Source organism: Eschrichtius robustus, chromosome 7 (genome assembly GCF_028021215.1).
Source record: "Eschrichtius robustus isolate mEscRob2 chromosome 7, mEscRob2.pri, whole genome shotgun sequence".
Classification (NCBI taxonomy): domain Eukaryota; kingdom Metazoa; phylum Chordata; class Mammalia; order Artiodactyla; family Eschrichtiidae; genus Eschrichtius; species Eschrichtius robustus.
In genome coordinates this window covers 103,201,233-103,219,898 of record NC_090830.1, presented here as the reverse complement: position 1 = coordinate 103,219,898, position 18,666 = coordinate 103,201,233, and the positions used below count along the sequence as shown (strand labels likewise).

The 18,666-nt window shown below is 40.3% G+C and overlaps 1 protein-coding gene across 3 annotated transcripts in view; it reads left to right on the top strand.

Moving 5' to 3' along the window:
- HTR7 (5-hydroxytryptamine receptor 7) overlaps positions 1 to 18,384 on the top strand; it is a 93,185-nt gene extending 74,801 nt beyond the window's left edge. Inside the window, exons 2-3 of one of the 3 annotated variants that reach the window (XM_068548966.1) lie at positions 8,204 to 8,962; positions 16,774 to 18,384. In XM_068548966.1, the coding sequence (XP_068405067.1) occupies positions 8,204 to 8,962; positions 16,774 to 16,816 (802 nt within the window). In that variant the 3' untranslated portion in view covers positions 16,817 to 18,384. Of the gene's footprint in view, positions 1 to 8,203; positions 8,968 to 16,063; positions 16,149 to 16,773 lie in introns of those variants that run through there. The other 2 variants (XM_068548967.1, XM_068548965.1) reach the window with 2 other exon arrangements.
- The last annotated feature ends 282 nt before the right edge of the window (positions 18,385 to 18,666 follow it).

Genomic DNA, 18,666 nt, shown 5'->3' with positions numbered 1-18,666 from the left:
TGTTATGACCAAGTGTCTGTGGTAGGCAGAGTTCTAAGATGGCCCTGAGATTCCCCTTCCCGAGTGTGCATGCTCTGTATACTTCCTTCGCCTTGAATGTCAATGGGCCTGATCTAATCAGGTGAGCGCTTTTCAAAGAGGGTCTAAAGATCAGAGAGGTTGAGAACTGCAGCCGATGCTTGAAGGCGGTAACCTCTGTGAGTTCTGTAGCTACAGGAAAATGAATTCTGCCAACAAACACATGTGCTTGGAAGAGTACTCTGAGCCTCACGTGACACCTCAGCCCTGGCCAACACCTTGATTTCAGCCTGGTGAGACCCTGAGTAGAGAACTCAGTTGTGCTGTGTCCAGACTTTTGACCTACAGAACTGTGAGGACACCTACAGGATTGGTGTCAAGTCACTAAATTGTGGTCATTAATTAGGTAGCAACAATATATGAATATTTTTAAAGTCCTTTTAAGCGATTTGCTTTATTTTAATTAATTCTGATTCTCTCCCTAAAGGGAAAAGCTCATTTCTTGTTTCATAATTTACTTTTTCAAAGAGGAAGCTTTTGTTATGCTTTCCAAATTTTGTTGAATTTTGTTATTTTTGTCCCCGCTCCTCTGCCCACTTCTCTTCCTCAACACTGAGGTCAGAATAGGGATTTTAGATTGTTAACTGGTTTTATCTATAATTACAGCTTGGACACACTGATGAAAATGGTTTAAAAGTATAGTGGAACCCCATTTTGAAAATAGTTTTATCCCACTTGATCATGGTGTATGATCCTTTTAATGTGTTGTTGGGTTCCGTTTGCTAGCACTTTGTTGAGGATTTTTGCTTCAACGTTCGTCAGTGATATTGACCGGTAATTTTCTTTTTTTGTGGTATCTTTGTCTGGTTTTGGTATCCAGGTGATGAAATAGATAACTTATAAGGACCTACTGTATAGCACGGGGAGCTCTACTCAATACTCTGTAATGACCTATATGGAAAAATAATCTAAAAAAGAGTGGATATATGTATATGTATAACTGATTCACTTTACTGTGCAACTGAGACTAACACAACATACTCAACTAAATCAACTATACTCCAATAAAAATTAAAAAAAAAAGTTTTAGAGAACAGATCAACATCCAGTTCAATGGCATATGTTAAGTCCATGGTGTTTTTTAAAATTTTATTTTAAAAATTAACTTTATTTGTATATATTCTGAACATTACACAGGTCCTAACTGCACAGCTCACTTAATTTCTACAAAGTGAACATATCTATGTACACACCCAGATAAAGAAATAGAACATTTCCAGAACATGCCCTCTGCCCTCAAGGCAACGACTCTTCTGGCTTCTATCACCATAGGTTAGTTTTGCCTGTTTTGGGACATTGTGTTCTCTTTCGGTTTTGGCTTCTTTAGCTCAGTGTTACGTTTGTGAGAGTCATCCATGTTGATGCAGTAGTTGGTTCATTCTTGTTATTTTATAGAATTTGCTGTGTAAACGTACCACAATTCATGTACCCATTCTACTGTTGCAGAATTGTACTTATTTTATTCTTGTAGAATGGGTTGGTTTTATTTGGGGTGATTACCATTAGCACTGCTTTGAACATTCTTATACATGTATTCTGATGAATGTTCATTGTATACGTAGAAGAATTGCTGGGTCACAGAAAAAAAAATATATGTATTGCTTTTTGGTTTTTTGTTTTTTTCAGCTTCAGTAGGTGTTCAGAAATGGTTTCCCAAAGTTACATCAGGTTACACTCCCAGCAGCAGTGCATGACAATTAAAGTTGCTCCGTATCTTCACAAAACACTTGGCATTATAATTTATTATTCTTACTCTTATTGTCACCATCATCATTATTTTAAATTTTAACCAGTCTGATGTATGTTGGTATTATCTCAGTGTGTTTTCAATTTGCGTTTCCCTCATGACTCCTGATGTTTAATACCTTTCCATGTGTTTATTGAAGGCCAGTAATTTTCAAACTTTGGATCAGGCTCCATTATTGGGTCATGAACTCAAATTAGTGCATTAAGACCAGCATTTAAAAACTCTGAAGTGTAGAGTAGGATGCAGTAGAAGAGAGTGAATTGCAAGTTGTATTGGTGAGTATGGTATATATTTATACATATGAAACTTTGTTTCCGTTTCATATGTATAAATATATGCACCTGTATCTATGTACCTTCATAGATGTACACCCATATGTATGTATCAATTCCTTATTTGTATACATAAATATATATACTTGCACTGAGCGACTGTGGGAAATGGATTTCTTGTTGTAAAAATATTCTTATTTCTTACTGTCAGAAAGGTTTATGAAACCCTACTGTGTATTAACGCATTTAAACAAATCTACAACTTGATGAAGACATAAAAACCATGCTTGCCTCATTTGCATTTAGCACAGTTCTGAAAGATAGAACTCGTAACTGAGATATTGGAAATATGATTCGTGACGCTTTTGTTAGGCCAAACTGGAAGCACACCATTGAGATGAAATACGAAAAGTAAAAGTAAAGTCCTTCATACAATAAGTGTATTGTATGTAAAGTCTTTGTATTTGAATTTCGTATTCTGTATTGAAGTGTAAGGTCTTTGTAATCGAATGAAGGAAAGTTACCCTAAAAGTGCATGGGGTAAGGAACCAGAATCATCAGTCCTAAATACAGAACTCTGAGTCTCCAGACCTCGAAAGAGAATCTGTGGATGGTGGCCCCAGAGTCTGTATGTTTCAAAAGATTCTTGGTGAGTCTGATAATCTGATAATTTCGGGAACCACTGATGTAGGCTGGAGATTGCAGTGAATTTCACCTACTGTAAGGGAGGAGGTCTCATGGAAGAGAGATTCTAAGTGTGCAAACCTTTTTTAAGCCTAACATTCCCCAAAACACTATATTTCAGAGTAATTCTCCCCAGTTTCCTTTATCCCGTGAAGTATTATTCTATAGCAACAAAACTCAGGAGAAGCCATTTAATTAAAGAACCATTATCTATCATTTCTATACAGTTAGGATAGAAGACAGGCAGCGAGTTAATTTGCTTTCCAGTCCCTCTCCATGTGTGTTTTAACTCCCTAATCCTCTTTTTCTCTAAACCCCCACTATAATGGAACCCTTAATGTGAGCTGCATACATTTTTCAATTATATAATACTTTGGTGCCTTTGTCTCTGAGATTTACTGTACTTACACATTTGTATGCATTTTAAAGTAAAATTCTGAAGGCTTTATAAGCACCCCGCTTTCTAATTAACAGTGAGCATAAAATGCTGGTGTGACAAATGTTAACCATGCATATTAGGGAATATTTAGAATCAATCTAGGTTGCTTCCCCCCGCCCCTCCCCACCCCGAAAGGTAAGATTTATACTATACAAGATTGGGGAGAATGAATTTGTAATTTGGACAAACACTTCCCTGAATACCAATATTACTTTGTATAGTAATTATGGGATTTTAAATGCCAATGAGTTCTGTTTTCTTTGTGTGAACTTATGAATGTAATAAAACACTTTTGAAAAGCTAACTGAATAAAACTATCTAAGATTTAATTATCAGCTTCTTAAAGATTTTATGCACCAGATCATCTCTGTTGCCAAAATCACTTACGTGACTTAGGAATCACAGAATCATCTTAAATCTTTCATTTTGTTCTTAGAATTAAAGTGGTTTTTTAAAAATTATATACAGTTAAAAAATTGTGCATAAGAAAACAGAGAACAAATTTAAAACTAATCGAATCTCTACAACTCAGATAAAATTGCTATTAATATTTTGGTGGATATTTTTCGAGACATCTCAGTATATACACATGCACACACACTCATACAACCACCTAGTTTTACATAAACAGATTAATAGAATATATGATATTCTGTTACTTGTCCTTTAGGGCTAGTCATTGTTTTCTATCTACTTTTGGTTGGGTTGTTTTCATATCAGTAAATAGATAGATACTTCATAATTTTTAATGGTTACATGATACACACACACACACACACACACACACACACACACACACACTATACTTTAATCTGTTGATAGATATTTAGATTGCATCTCTTTTCTCCTCTATTATATGTTTAGTTAACATCCTTCCTTGCACGTTAATCATTTTGCACCTGTACAATTATATTCCCAAGACAAATTCCTAGAAACCTGACTGAGCCAAAAGGCAAATGTTAATGTATATTAATTACCAAACTGCCCTCCAAAACTGTTATCTCAGTTGAAACTCCCGTTAGCAAAATGATAGAGCACTTGTCCTTATTTTAAAATTTGTATATCTTTAATTATTAATGAAGTTGTACATATTTCCGAGTGCTTATTGGATATTCTTATTTCTTTTTTGTTTAATCGCTTCACTATTTTTGTTGAGATGGTTGTCTTTTTCTTACTGACTTGTAAGAGATCTGTGAATGTTGAGATATTGTTATTTGTACTGCAAGTTTGTCATTTGACTTAATTCTGTACGTAGTGATTTTTAAATTAAACTAAATGCCATTTATTTATTTATTTTTTAATAAAATTTTTGTCAAAAATTTATCAATGCATCATTTGATAGTTTCAAGCTTCTGTATCATGGTTAACAATGGCCTTTGGCCAGATTGCAGATATACCCATATTTCCTCATAGTAGTCTTAGGGTTTAATTTTTTTACGTGATAATCTTTGATCCATCTGGGATTTATTTTTGAATAAGGAGAAAGATAATTCAGATTTATTTTTACCCCAATTGCTAGCCAGTTGTCAGACTTCATGAATATCTAATCTTTTACTCTGATTTAAAATGACTTACTTTCTGATATTAAATTCCCTTATATATTTGAATATACTTCTGGGATCTATTTTGTTCTATCGATCTGTCTATTTCTGAATAATTATTATTGAATTTTTATTTCTGTGGCTTTATACTTTTTTTTATAAGTATCCCTTCATTTTTCATCGTTTTCAGATTTTGTCTATTTTTGCTTATTTACGTGATGAACTTAAAAATCATTTGGTTGAACTAACAAAAGAAATGCTAAGATTTTCAGCTAGAGTTATATATTTTTATATTAATTAAGGGAAAATTGGCACTTTTATAATACTAGATTTTCTTATTAAAATTTTTTTTTCTCATAGATTCAGGCGTTCTCTTAGGTCTCTCGGTATCATTTTATGTTTTCTTTGTATAGGCCCTGGTCATTTAAAAAGATTTTTCTAGACATTTTAATTTTTTGATTGTTGCTGTGAATGAAATTATTTTCTTCCATGATATTTTCTGATTGTTAATCCTTTTTTAGAAAGTTGTTGACTTTTGTTTATTTATTTTATTTCCAGACACTTTAATGAGCACTCATATTTTTTTCTGATCATCTTTTGGTTGATTTTAGCCTTCAAAAGTCCCAGGTGGTACCCAGGAGACTAAAGAAGAAAATATAATTCCCTTACTGTAAGACATTACTTGAGGCCGTTAGAGAATGGAGCCTAAAATAGGGGAGTTTATGGAATATAATTTGTATATCCAGGAAGGACTGAGTCCTCATCACTGAAACGTAATGTAAGTCAGACTAAATATATTAGGATGAATAAGTATGTCGTTCTTATGAGATTATTTAATACTCTGAGGTGTCCTTTGATACTCAATTAATTAATCTCTCAGGATTAACCTTTGTAGATTTGATATTACTTATGTGAGCAGGAGAGAGGCTAGATTTAATTAAGCCTGAAGATATAAGTCCCTATTTAAGTAATGAAAATGTGAAGGATGGAAGGGAAAAACGGAACTGACTTCCTCAAGAATTGGAGTTTACCAGGTTGTGAGTTCCAGGCTTGCTAATTTTTTGTATGACCCCCCCCCCAAATACAATATAATTTCTTTTCTTGTCATGAGTAATCCTCCTTCCAACAAACACCTACAGTATTGCTCTACCTACCATCCCAACCCCCCAGTAAGTAGGTGTAAGATGGTCTGACAATGCCATCTGGTGGCCACCTAGGAAACTATATGAACTAATCTCTGTCATTGGACCTCCAACCTGGGTTGGTACAATATCCTGGAAGCCAGGTCCAGGCTTGGGAACAAGCAGTTTATGCCTGTGGCTACAGGCAAAGGGAGAAAATAATCAAAGTCCAGTCCCTGGCAAAGGCTGCCTGGGGAATCTGGGAAGGAGCCCAAAGACTCCATTCACAGGAGTTGATAGAGAGCAAGGACTAGGTCCAAAAAGAGAGGTTTGCAAAGGAGTTCCAGCAGGAAAAACTTGGAGAGAGCTCCTGAACCAAAGCAAAGAAGGGGAGTTTGTTTTTTTGGGGGGGTGTTGGGGGAAGCTCTGCATTCAGCCTCAGGGCAGGGAGGAGCTTAACTGTGAGCGCACAGTCAGTTCTAACACCCTTCTTCAGGGCTTTCCTCATCTACCTTTTTTTTTTTTTTCCTTAATTTTTTTTTTTTTCTCCCATAGCTTAAAACTCAGATAATTTGACAATTCCACATAAGGTCGAGGCTACTTCACACTTCCCTTCTCTCTATCTTTCCCCTCTTCTTCCCTTGCTCCCTCCTTCCCCCTTCCTTTTCTCTTTTCCCTTCCTTTTCAGCTCTTATTCTTGAGTTCTCAGGAGAACCTCCCTCTTTCTCGTCCTTCATTCTATCCAGGAACCAAAACATAATCCTATTTACAGCTGAAAAACCTAGAGATAGTGCTTGTGGGTCAGCTTTATCAAGGACAAGGGAAGGCAGAGGTGAAATGAAGAACTGGTACCACTAGCGCCTGCATCCTTGGGAGGAGGGATCAGAAGTCCCTTCAACATTACCACGAGGCTCAGTCCTCCCATTCACCCCCTGCACGATTTCCCCATGTGCCTGCATTCACGATTTTTGTTTCTTTTGTTCACTGCCGTATTCCCAACATTTAAAACGGCATCTGGCATATAGAAGGAACTCTATTGATATTTGTTGAAGGATGGAATGAATATTCACACTGAATAAGCAAATCTGGCTTATTCTTTTTTTTTACTGTATTTCAATTTTGCCTTGTTGTAAGTGTTGCATTGATGCTAATTTTCATTGTGAAAGCATGATTTGCGACTTCTGTGAAATAATTCAAACGTAACATGTGAGGCTATTTCTATCACAAAAATAATTATTTTTTAAATTCCAAACCACCAAGTGACCTACTTTCAGAAAATAACTTTTCATATTTCACGAGTGTATCTTTTATGTACATAAATGAAGTAGAAAACCAACAAAATGGCCGGCTTTTACCTATCTTAGCTTCTCAAGTGCTCTTTGAATCCTCCCTCAAATAGAAGCTAAGACTATTAAATACAGAGGAGAAAACAAATTTGGAAAGCTGAAAACTACCAAGCATTTGACAGAACATCTTGCTAACTATGTTTTCTCTGTTTGCTGAGTCTCTTTTGCATTATAAATCCTTGATAACAGAGACAGAGAAATATTTATTCTCTATATAGAACTAAGCACAGAATTTGCCTAGTATTTTTCAGAATTATGCCCTTCCTTGTGATCCTCCTTAGAACTGGAGAGATGCGGCAGGCTGTTTTTATTTTACGGATTGTTCCTTGGACATTACTCTTGCGTGAGAATTTTCTGGGGATAAAAAAATGATCACTTGGTACTTTCCATTCCAAAACCCTAGGATTTCCTAAATATCTCACAGCTCTCGTAAAGATCGTAAAGAAGTGCTTTCATTTCAGTGCAAAGGGGAAGTGAAAATGAATTCAGAGCTGGCCTGAATTAAGACCACAGAGGAGATCAGTGGGTGTGTAATATCTGAGTGTGGTAGAGCTTGGCTAACTCGTGAGGATGCATCACAACATCCCATCAGGCTTGACATTTTGTTCCTGGCTGATTTCAGTGGCAGTGGTCATGGGGAGGGAAGGCATATGTTGAATCTGTAGTTCATTGACTACACAGACTGTGAGAAGCTACAAGGTATGAAAAGAGCATAGACTAGCATTACAGGCAGAGGGCTCTTCGGCTGAATGCTGGCAGTGCCTTTGGCTGACTGTGTGACCTGGAAAAAAAATAGGTAACCTCTCAGAGTCTTAGTTTACCTTTCTATGAAATGGGAATAATGATGCCTACCTGGAAGGGCTGTGTGAAGAAGGGAGCTACTAGGTACACAGCCTAGTCCCTGGCTGGTGGTACTCCCCAGTTGATCTGCTGTGATCACGGCAGTCACGTTGTCTCTTTCCATTTCTCTCCCAGGTACCTTGGGATCACGAGGCCGCTGACGTACCCTGTGAGACAGAATGGGAAGTGCATGGCCAAGATGATCCTCTCTGTCTGGCTTCTGTCCGCCTCCATCACTTTACCACCACTCTTCGGCTGGGCTCAGAACGTAAATGATGACAAGGTGTGCTTGATCAGCCAGGATTTTGGCTACACGATCTACTCCACCGCAGTGGCATTTTATATCCCCATGTCCGTCATGCTTTTCATGTACTACCAGATTTACAAGGCCGCCAGGAAGAGCGCCGCCAAACACAAGTTCCCCGGCTTCCCGCGTCCCGAGGAGCCCGACGGCGTCGTCTCCCTGAACGGCATGGTGAAACTCCAGAAGGAGGTGGAGGAGTGTGCAAACCTTTCGAGATTCCTCAAACATGAACGGAAAAACATCTCCATCTTTAAGAGGGAACAGAAAGCAGCCACCACCTTGGGGATCATCGTCGGGGCCTTCACTGTGTGCTGGCTGCCATTTTTCCTCCTCTCGACGGCCAGACCCTTCATCTGCGGCACCGCGTGCAGTTGCATCCCGCTGTGGGTGGAGAGGACATTTCTGTGGCTGGGCTATGCAAACTCTCTCATTAACCCCTTTATATACGCCTTCTTCAACCGGGACCTGAGGACCACCTACCGCAGCCTGCTCCAGTGCCAGTACCGGAATATCAACCGGAAGCTCTCGGCTGCAGGCATGCACGAGGCCCTGAAGCTTGCCGAGAGGCCTGAGAGACCTGAGCTTGTGCTGTAAGGTCATTTATCACTGTTTTCCTTCTATCCCCCCAACCCTTATATGGGACTCCTTTTTGAAGCACATCGTAGAAAGCTTCCAGAATCAGTAGCGAGCTTATTTTCTACTAAGCGTATCAGATTTGAATTTAGAATACTGTAGACTCTAGTCTTCCACCCAACAGAATTCCAAAAGCCAAAGATAGGGTTTTAGTTGGATTGGAAGAAGAGACTGATTCGCTGATGAATTGCAATTGATGTCAGTGCTGACAAGGACGGTGATGTTTTTCATCCTTTCTCCATAAATAACATCCACATTAGGTCCTTATAGCTCTGATTCTTGTAACATTATCATTTTAGTTGCTATTACTCTTACATCCAGTAAAACTGTTTTGATGACCTCATCCTTCACTGGTGGAAATCATGAAGGAGGTGATATTTGGGGTGGGTCTTGAATAAAGAGTAGGATTAAGGGATGGCAGGGGTGGAGGGGTGGGTTTGGGGCTGCTCAAAGCAGAGGGGACAGCATGAACAGAGGGACACAAAAATGGATGGAGGTACATAAAGGATCTGGGGCATGTCTTCAGCAGGACCTAGAAGCTGGGTAGATCGGGGTCAGCTCGGAGGGCAGGTAGGCAAAGTGGGTGGGGGGAGAGCTGAAGGTTTTTGAGCTGGAGTGAGACAAGGTATGCAGTGTAAATAGGGGTTCACAACAGGAGAAGGGAAATGGGTAGGAGACCAATGTAGAAGAGAGGTCTCCTGTCAGGAGGGCCTGCACGAGGAGGGTGGGGCAGTATGGAGTGGTTTGTGTGGGGAGATGCCAGGATGGAGCAAAGTCTTGAAAACTACAGAGCTTTTAGAAAGTACTACCCATCTTTAGGAGTTGGGAATTGATAGAGAGTTGTTGAGTTTGTCTGGGAGGCACTAGTAACTTTCCAAGAAGCAATTACAGTAGGGCATTGGGATCCAAAAAAGGACCACAAAGGGCCAGTGGTGATAAGGAAATGGGTTTTACATGTAACACACATATGACTGAAGTTGGCATTGTAAAGAAGGAAGGAGACAATATAGCAAAGTCGGCAGGTCCAGTGAAGATTTTGTTTTAAATTTGAGGTAGAGGAGACATCTGCATGTTTGAAAGCTGAGGGGAAGAAACTGGATTGAGGAAACAGAAGGTGCTGGTGAGGGAGAGAGCAGATCAGTGTTGGATGTGAGAGAAGAGGTATCCCTCTTCATTGAACATGGTTCTCTGGAATAGACCAGAGAACCGTGGACTGTGGTAGCTTAGAGGGACTTCCTCAGTCATCTTGTCCAATCCCTTCATTTGACAGAAGTGGTAACTGAGTCTGGCAAGTGAGATATCCCACAGTGATTAGCATTACCATTGGGTCTAGATCCCACATCATGTGAGTCTTGCCTCTATATACTCTCCATATACTAGCCTGCCTTTATTTGTGATCAAGATGGCCAAGGAGACCTCTGTGCTCTCAGCTGTCTCAGGGGAACAGGGTCCCGAAGCGCCCCCATGGATTACAGTAGACTCTCGGGGCTCCCAACCTAGGATACACCCCAAATGACTCTGAAAACCTCAAGGAACTCAGCTTGTTCTCTAACTCATCACCAGGATGAAGGAGGCAGAAACATCTCCTTAATATGGATAAGGGAAACCAGAGATCATCATTTCCTGTCCTAGGAACTCAAAGTTGTAAGACTACAGATATGCTAATTCTTGAGCTGTGAAATAGCTTCACAGGTATTTATTTTTACTTCTATTATATACACTCTTTGGTACATATGAAATTGTTCTCAGTAAAAAGTTAGTTTTTTTTTTTTTAAGAAAGTATACAATCTTAGGTTTCAGAATATATGCAATGAGCAACCTATATCCCCAGGGATCTTTCCAGGCCTATAAGATTCTTACTGAGTTGACCACTAGTGTTTGTTCACCAGGACCAGATTCTAAATTCCTTCAGGGAAGGAGCTATGTCTTAGTCAAATTTCTGTTTGCAGAATCTAGTACAGTGCCTGACACTGTACTAGATAATAAAAGTAATAATTTCTAACAATTATTGAACACCTACTACATGCTATCATGGTGTACATCATTCTACCCGTAAAGCAGGTGCTTCTGGCATCCCCAATTTTCAGAAGAATAACTGAGGCTCAGGGACGTAAAGTAACTTACCTAAGATCACATAGCCCCTAAGTGGTAGATATGGTATGAATCACTCCAATGCATGTGCTCTTAGCTATTATGCAACACTACTTGTCAAATGACTTGAGTCTGTAGGAGTGAAGAGCTATTGAATGTTTTGAGCTGGGGATTTTAGCCACCAGCTCTCTAAGAAGACATTTAGAAAAAACTTGTTAATAGAAGTAAGTTAAGTTTATTAGACTTACTGCAGCTTAGGAGGACACCTCCTTAACAGAGACTTGATAGTTTCTCAGATGGAGGGAATAAGCAAAGGATATTGATGGAGTTCTAGAGCTTGGGCTGGGTCATGTTAAGGTAAGGAACTGGTAAGGACTGGGCAGAGATTATGACATGATAGCTTTGGATTGGTGGGTATAACTAAGTGAGGGCCTTTTTTTTTTTTTTTTAACTTTTTATTTTATATTGGAGTATAGCCAATTAACAATGTTGTGATAGTTTTGGGTGCACAGCAAAGGGACTCAGCCATACGTATACATGTATCCATTCTCCCCCCAAACTCCCCTCCCATCCAGGCGCCTTGATGCCAGTATTAATAAGCAAACTATCAGTAAGTCTAATAGTCTTACTATTGATGAGTAAGCTTGTTTAGTTGGTGCTCAGTCTTATCTTTTGGAAACAACTATTTCCTGGAACAAGCACTGGGTGATTTTGCCTGGCCCCAGAGTTGTTTAGCACAGGAGCTGAAAAGCATGCTGGTTCCAGTTCCCAGGAGTAACATGCTGAAAGATGCGTTTGAAGAGAGTCTCCCGGGCAGCAGTGGGAAGGGTGGATAAAATAGAAAGACTGGTGGCAGGGGGTCCAGTTAAGTAGCCAGTATAGAAACTAGGAAAGAACCATTGAAATCCTGAACTAGGAAACACCCCTCTGTTAGTTTTCCTCCTATACAGTCAAAGAACTTGAGAATAATTTTATTGATTATTTTAGCTGATAATTCACACATAATTCAGATAGTTTACAAAATGCTAATTTTCAAATGTCACACAAACAGGCTTTCCAGTTTGAAATAATAGTCACCCACATATATTGATGATTCACTCTCATGTATTATGCTGAGCACTCCATGTGAATTATGTCACTTAATCCTTATGACTTTATGAGAGGTTGGGTTCCTTCATCTCCGTTCTGCTGGGGAGGTCAAATAATTTTTTCAGTCATCCATGTGGAGCTGAATTTGAGCACAGGACATCTGCGTTTAAATGTACTTTTAACTTCCATACTACTATGACTTTTATAAAAGTAAATCAGCCAACGTAACATCCAAGGATATTTGCCTCTGTGCCTTTAGCTAATGCGGAGTCTTGGGTATTTTCCTGTTAATCTAAGACAGGGGTCAGCAAACTTTTACTGTGAAGGGCCAGATGGTAAATATTTTAGGCTTTGCTAGCCATACGGTCTCCACTGAAACTACTTATTCCTGGCTTTGTAGTGAGCAAGCAGTCCCAGACACAAGTAGCCAAATGAGTATGGTGGTGTACCAATAAAACTTTATTTACAAAAACAAGTAGCCAGCTGGATTTGGCCCACGGGTCATAGTTTGCTCTCCCCTGGCCTCAGAAAATGACTGTGTCCTCATTACATCTCTCTCTGTTTGAATTTATAATTATTGATCTTATTTATAATTATAGAATGTTAAAATCATTTGGGATGAATGGCCTAAATATTTATTAACTCTAGGAAGTTTCTAATTAGAGAGATGGGATAGCTGCTATTTAAAAAATTCTATACCAGGCAGCTTTCTTTTCAGTTCCAATGTGGGAGGACTCCTTTTTAAATTCTTGTTTATAACTGTGTCAGGCATTGAGGAGGATACAGAAAACACATGATGTCTTTCCTGCCTTAGTGCATGTATTTCTATTGCACAGACTGTACATAAACATGCACATGCTCATTCACTCTTTTTGTGTTGAGAACACAGGAAGAGTGGAGACAGGAAGAGCTATAGGATTCAAAGGAGAGGAAAATAACTCAGTGATTTCCCTAACTCTGATCAGGGAAGACTTCCGGAAGGATATGGGCTCGAGTATATCTATGAAAGTTAAAGCATTTATAACTAAAGGAGACTAGAGATGGCATTCCACATGAAGGAGACATTTGCTATAGAGGCGTCAGTGTGGGACCTTATGCAAAGGACAGGCTGCCCAAAGCTAAGCATTGTTGTAGGGGAGATTTAGGGATCATAATGGAAAGGTCGAATAAATTAAATTATGAAGGATCTTCCATTCCAGCCCCAGAAATTTGGGATTTTTAGTGTAGATAAGTGGTTCTCGACCTGGGATGATTTTGCCCCCAGGGGACATTTGACAATGTCTGGAGACATTTTGGTTGTCACAGCTGGGGGAGGGGAAGACCTCCTGGCATCTGGTGGGTAGAGGCTGAGGATGCTGCTTACACAGGCGGCCCCCAGAGCAAAGAATCACCCAGCCCCAAATGTCCATAATGCTAAGGTTGAGAAACCCTAGTGTGGGCAGAAGGAAGCCATTAACTGAATCTCTGCAAGTAGGAAAATGGAATCACCAAAGCCATGAAGACTGCTTTAGTGGCATCATGTGGAATGAATTAGAAGCTAGAGGCTGGAAGTAAGGCATCTCCTCATTGGCTTGTTTTCTCCAGAAACATTTGAGGGCTTGTTGTGTACAAGGCATGGCGCCAGGCATGGCTGGGATATAAGGATGAATAGGTGACAGTCCTTGCCTCTGGAAGCTTACAGTCCACGGGGCTGGGGTGGCTGTAGATGTGGTGGTGGCTGGTAAAAGACTAGTAACCAGAACTCCCACCATGGTCCACGCTCTGCACAGCTGCATTCAAGTAAACGCCAGTTGGATAACCCCAAGCCATCCTAACTCTACGGGAGTCTCTGGAAGAATGATGTGTTGTCCAGTCCATAGCTCACAGCAAACCTTAGAACCCTTTGTTCCCCCTCCCTATCTCTCTAGCGCTCACACTTCTTGGCCAACCTAGGGACTCCCGGGCTGCTCCCTGCAATCTCTCTAGCTCTTTTCTTCCCCTCTGGCTGCTTGGGTTCTAGTCTCTTTTACTTTTGTCCCTAATTCCACCTTCTTGGCTCTATTTTTTCTCCTATATAATAGTTTTCCTCCTTTCCTGTAAAAACAATCTACTGGATTGTGTATTGCTACTTCCAAATATTTCCCCATTTTCTTGATCAACATAATGAGAGGCTCACGAGTCTGGCAGGCACTCAGGAGTCTTCCTTGGGTAGGGAGTGAATAGAGGGAAAAGGCTATAAATACTTCACTGGTAATTGTAATTCACTAGTCTAAATTACAGTCTTTGTCACCTTTTCACAAGTATTCAAATACTGGTAATATAAAACCAAATGTGATAATGTGATAGAAGCAGGGATTTTTTTTTTTTTAAATTTGATGGCTTTACTCATGGATTTGCTTTGAATCACCGTAAATGGCTTTTAAGTGTCACATTTAGATGACTTTTGTTCTTTGACACCATTACTGTGAACAATATTGAACAGCACTTTCTAAAATACTTCCATCTAAAAGAATTTCATGAAATTGTTTTGAAGTAGCTCTGCCTTCCCTTCTCCCTTCTTTTCGTCAATGAGCCTCTTATAATCCCTGTCAATTGCAGTTCTAGTGGAATAACCTTGAGTTCCTGCCATGAATTCTGTCAGTATGCTGCTCCCTGGTTTGTACTGAAGCTTTGGAGTTCAGGGTGATTCTACCTTTTCTTTACAGAAACCAGTGATTAAAAAAAGAAAAATGAAATGGGTCCCAGTGGAAATTAGGAAGAAGCATCAAGCACCTGGATATCTGTGGTGGGTTGTTGTCTTAAAGACAGAAACAAACAAAAATTTGGCTGTTTCATGGATTTTCTTTCCCCAGAGTAGTATTTTCCTCATCATTCACTAGCTGGAATTCAGCTCTTTATTTTTATTAAATCATCAGTTAGTACTAATAATAGCTTGTTCGCTTCATGCTTTGTAGTTGCCTACATTTTAACTTTGCGGTGTCTCTTTAAAGTAGGAAATGCAGGCAATTGGCCTCTCTTGCTTTTTCTAATATTTTTGTTTGTTTGTTTTCTTAGTAGACAGTAAATACACATAGCACAAAATAAAATGAAGCAATACAAACATACCTACGAGAAAAATAAGCCTCGGGGGGATGTCTTAGAAAGAAAATATCCATGGTGGAAATCATGAAGGAGGTGATATTTGGGGTGGGTCTTAAATAAAGAGTAGGATTAAGGGATGGCAGGGGCGGAGGTGGGTTTGGGACTACGCAAAGCAGAGGGGACAGGATGGACAGAGGGACACAGAAATGGATGGAGGTACATAAAGAACCTGGGGTATGTCTTCAGCAGGACCTGGAAACTGGGTAAATCGGGGTCAGCTTGGAGGGCAGGTAGGCGAAGTGGGTGTGGGGAGAGCTGAAGGTTTTTGAGCTGGAGTGAGACAAGGTATGCAGTGTAAATAGGGGTTCACAGTAGGAGAAAGGAAATGGGTTGGAGACCAATGTAAAAGTGAGGTCTCCTGTCAGGAGGCCCTGCACGAGGAGGGTGGCATTGAGACTAGGAAAGAGGCCAAGGATGTCTGGACATTTGGAAGTTGACTAGCAGGTGGGTGGTGAGGAAAGGGAGACTTCAGAGATGGTGCTGGAGCCTGGAGAGATTCAGTAAAGTTCATGAGCCGTTGTGAGCTACAGAGGAAGTGCAGTCTCCTCTATGGGAGAAGAGGCAGAGGCCCCAGGCTAAGAGTAAGTGTGGAGCCCCACTGGGGACACAGCCTTTTTCCAGTGTCTGCTCCTACATACCCAGCAGCCTGGAGCCACGGGTCCGAGCTGAAGCGCGGTCCTTCTCCTCAGGCACCATCATGTGGGGTAAGGCACAAAGCGAGAGATGGTGTCTTATGGAGAAACTGATCCTGTCACCAGGGAAACCCATCCGACAAGTCTTGACAGCCAAGTGAGAGGGGCACTTTCAATGGGATGGGAAGGCAGAGGCCCTGGACCCTCTTAGACCTGGCTCTCATGCACATGGATGTAGTTCGGTAAGTTGAGTCCTGTGATGGTACAGAGGTAGGAGAGTGTGTATCTAGAGGGACTGTGGCTCTACACTAAGGAGAAAGAGACTTCCTCAGCTGTTGGCCAAAACTTCTCCATGACTCATGGCACTTCTGTGAATCTAGGAGGAAGGAAGTCAGGGAGGTGGGGTTTCCCAGTCTCTGCACACAGGGTTTACTATAGTGCACCCTCCTAGGTTTGACGGGGAGAACACTCGCGTTGTAGTCAACATTATTATTTTCAAGTATGGCAAGTGCAGTAGTATTTTGCAAGGATTATTGAGAGTAGAGCCATTTTGGGCTAAAGCTATATTATAAAAGTGGGTTATCTGGAGCTGATTTGCAAATATATTAAGGCCCTGGAAACTTGTAGAAGCTATGAAATGTATGAAAAGAGCCATAGCACTTTTTCTTTCCCCTTAGATGCTCATAACCCCTTGGAAACCACAAATAATTCAAATTACTGAATGCAGTAAAAATTAAATCCACCCACCACAGAATGAAAACTCACATTTACAGTTCTGCTAAATCATTTTCTTGCCTCCTTTTTCTCTCTCTCTCTCTCTCTCTTTCTCTTTATAGACAAAACTCTGACTACTGTAGAAAAAAAAGTCATGATTCATGATCAAAAGCAGAATAATGGAGATGAAATAAACAAGGCAAGACAGAGGTGGACACAGAACGAAATCATTTGCTGAGACTTCGGAATGGAATGAGGCTTCTGTCCTTTCTTGGGATGGCTAAAATGTGACCAGCAAAGTATACCTGCTGTTCAAAGTATATTATGAGGGGGATGGTGACCTCTCCTTTTTATCCTGTGGATCACTTCTATTGTGTGCAGATGAAAACAGCCCAATCAGCTCAGCAGTAAGCACGTGCACAGAACTGAGTTCCAGAAAGGAAACAGTTTCTGGTGCTTTGCTTCTGTCCAAGTCTGTGCAAGTGAAGAAAGTTCCCATGCACGCTTCCCATGCTTCTGAGTCTGGGCCTTGTGGTGAATATTCAGGAATCATTTATGAGACAGATGTATTTTGCTGTGGGACAGAAGGGTGTTTTCCCCAGCAAACTGCGGTAAGCATAGAGATGAATACCTTGCATGTCCACGTTAGAAAACAGAACCCCGTCATCAGCTACGACAAATGATCTCCCAGAGCAGTGTCTGTTCAGCTCCTGTCAAACAGTTTGGCTTTTTTGCAGGGTCCCTGTGACGTCCCCACCAGTGTACTTTCTTTGTTAACTCGCTTCTCTCGTTATGGTTATGGTGTAACTCAGGAACATCTCAGGATGGAGAGAATCGTAAAACCTGAATAAAGCTTTTACTCGCACTCGCTCTTCTTCTGGGGGATCCTGAGAGGTGAGGGCAGTTCCTCCTGTGAGGAGTTTTCCCTGGATGAAGAGCGGGGGCTACCTCACCACACCATATAGTGACATGATTGTTGGCACAGAACTTGTGACTGTTGTTTACACCTGGGCGCAGTGGGCCCACAGGCTGGTCCCTAACTGTGAGGTTTGGGAGAGGAAGTATGGGAATAATGGGGTTTCCATGGAAGACTGTGACGCTTCTGGAGATGGAACATCCACATGGTAATTCTCATTGAGCAGCGTTGTATTAAACTGTGTGCATCGGAGGTCACCTGGGCCGGTGTTAGGAACCCTCCAGAATACCATTCTGTTCCTTCTGGAGGATTGGTTTTTGTGTTCTCTGTATCTTAAATCAAATGTGCGCCTGGCCAATTCTGTTCTTCTCCTCTCCCTCTCCCCAAAGTGGTAGACGTTCAGGGCAGGTCAGGAAACAAAAGATCCCTTTGTAGATAGTATTTTTTTTAAAAAATGGTTCTGTGTAATATGTATGAGCTAGGGGGACAGAAAGACAGTAGATCAGAGAAGAGTACCTCTAAGGAGACAAAATGAATACCAACCTTCATTTGACAAAAGAGAACTGAAAGAGAATATTATTTTCCTATAATATATATAGCTGTTCTCTCACAGGATAATGTGGAATTCCAACGTGGATGGTGGATTTCTTCCAACTTTCACTGACATCGCTTCTTACAACACACGGGGAAGGGTCTGCCTTTCTGAAAGGGGAGGTGGGCACTGTCTTTTCCAACAAAGCTTGTACAAATTCCTGAACCGCAGATTTGCTAAAGTGACTGTAAATACTTATATTCATAATTTAAATGATTATTTCTGGTCAGATAAATGTTGTTAAATTTGAAAATGTTTTATTACATTACATCAAATAAAGTTTATTTGTAGCTGTAATAAAGCAACTAAAATGACTTTTAATTGAAGGTCTGACGTTATAAATGTCACTCTACATAGAATAACAGAAGGACAAACTTTATATATCTGCTACAATCCTAACAGGTAGTTAAGACAGTTCTGTAATTAATTGCATCCATTTTGTAACTTTTTAAGAAAAATAGTGACTCCTTGATTTGATTAATGAGCATTTATTGGGTTCCTGCTGCA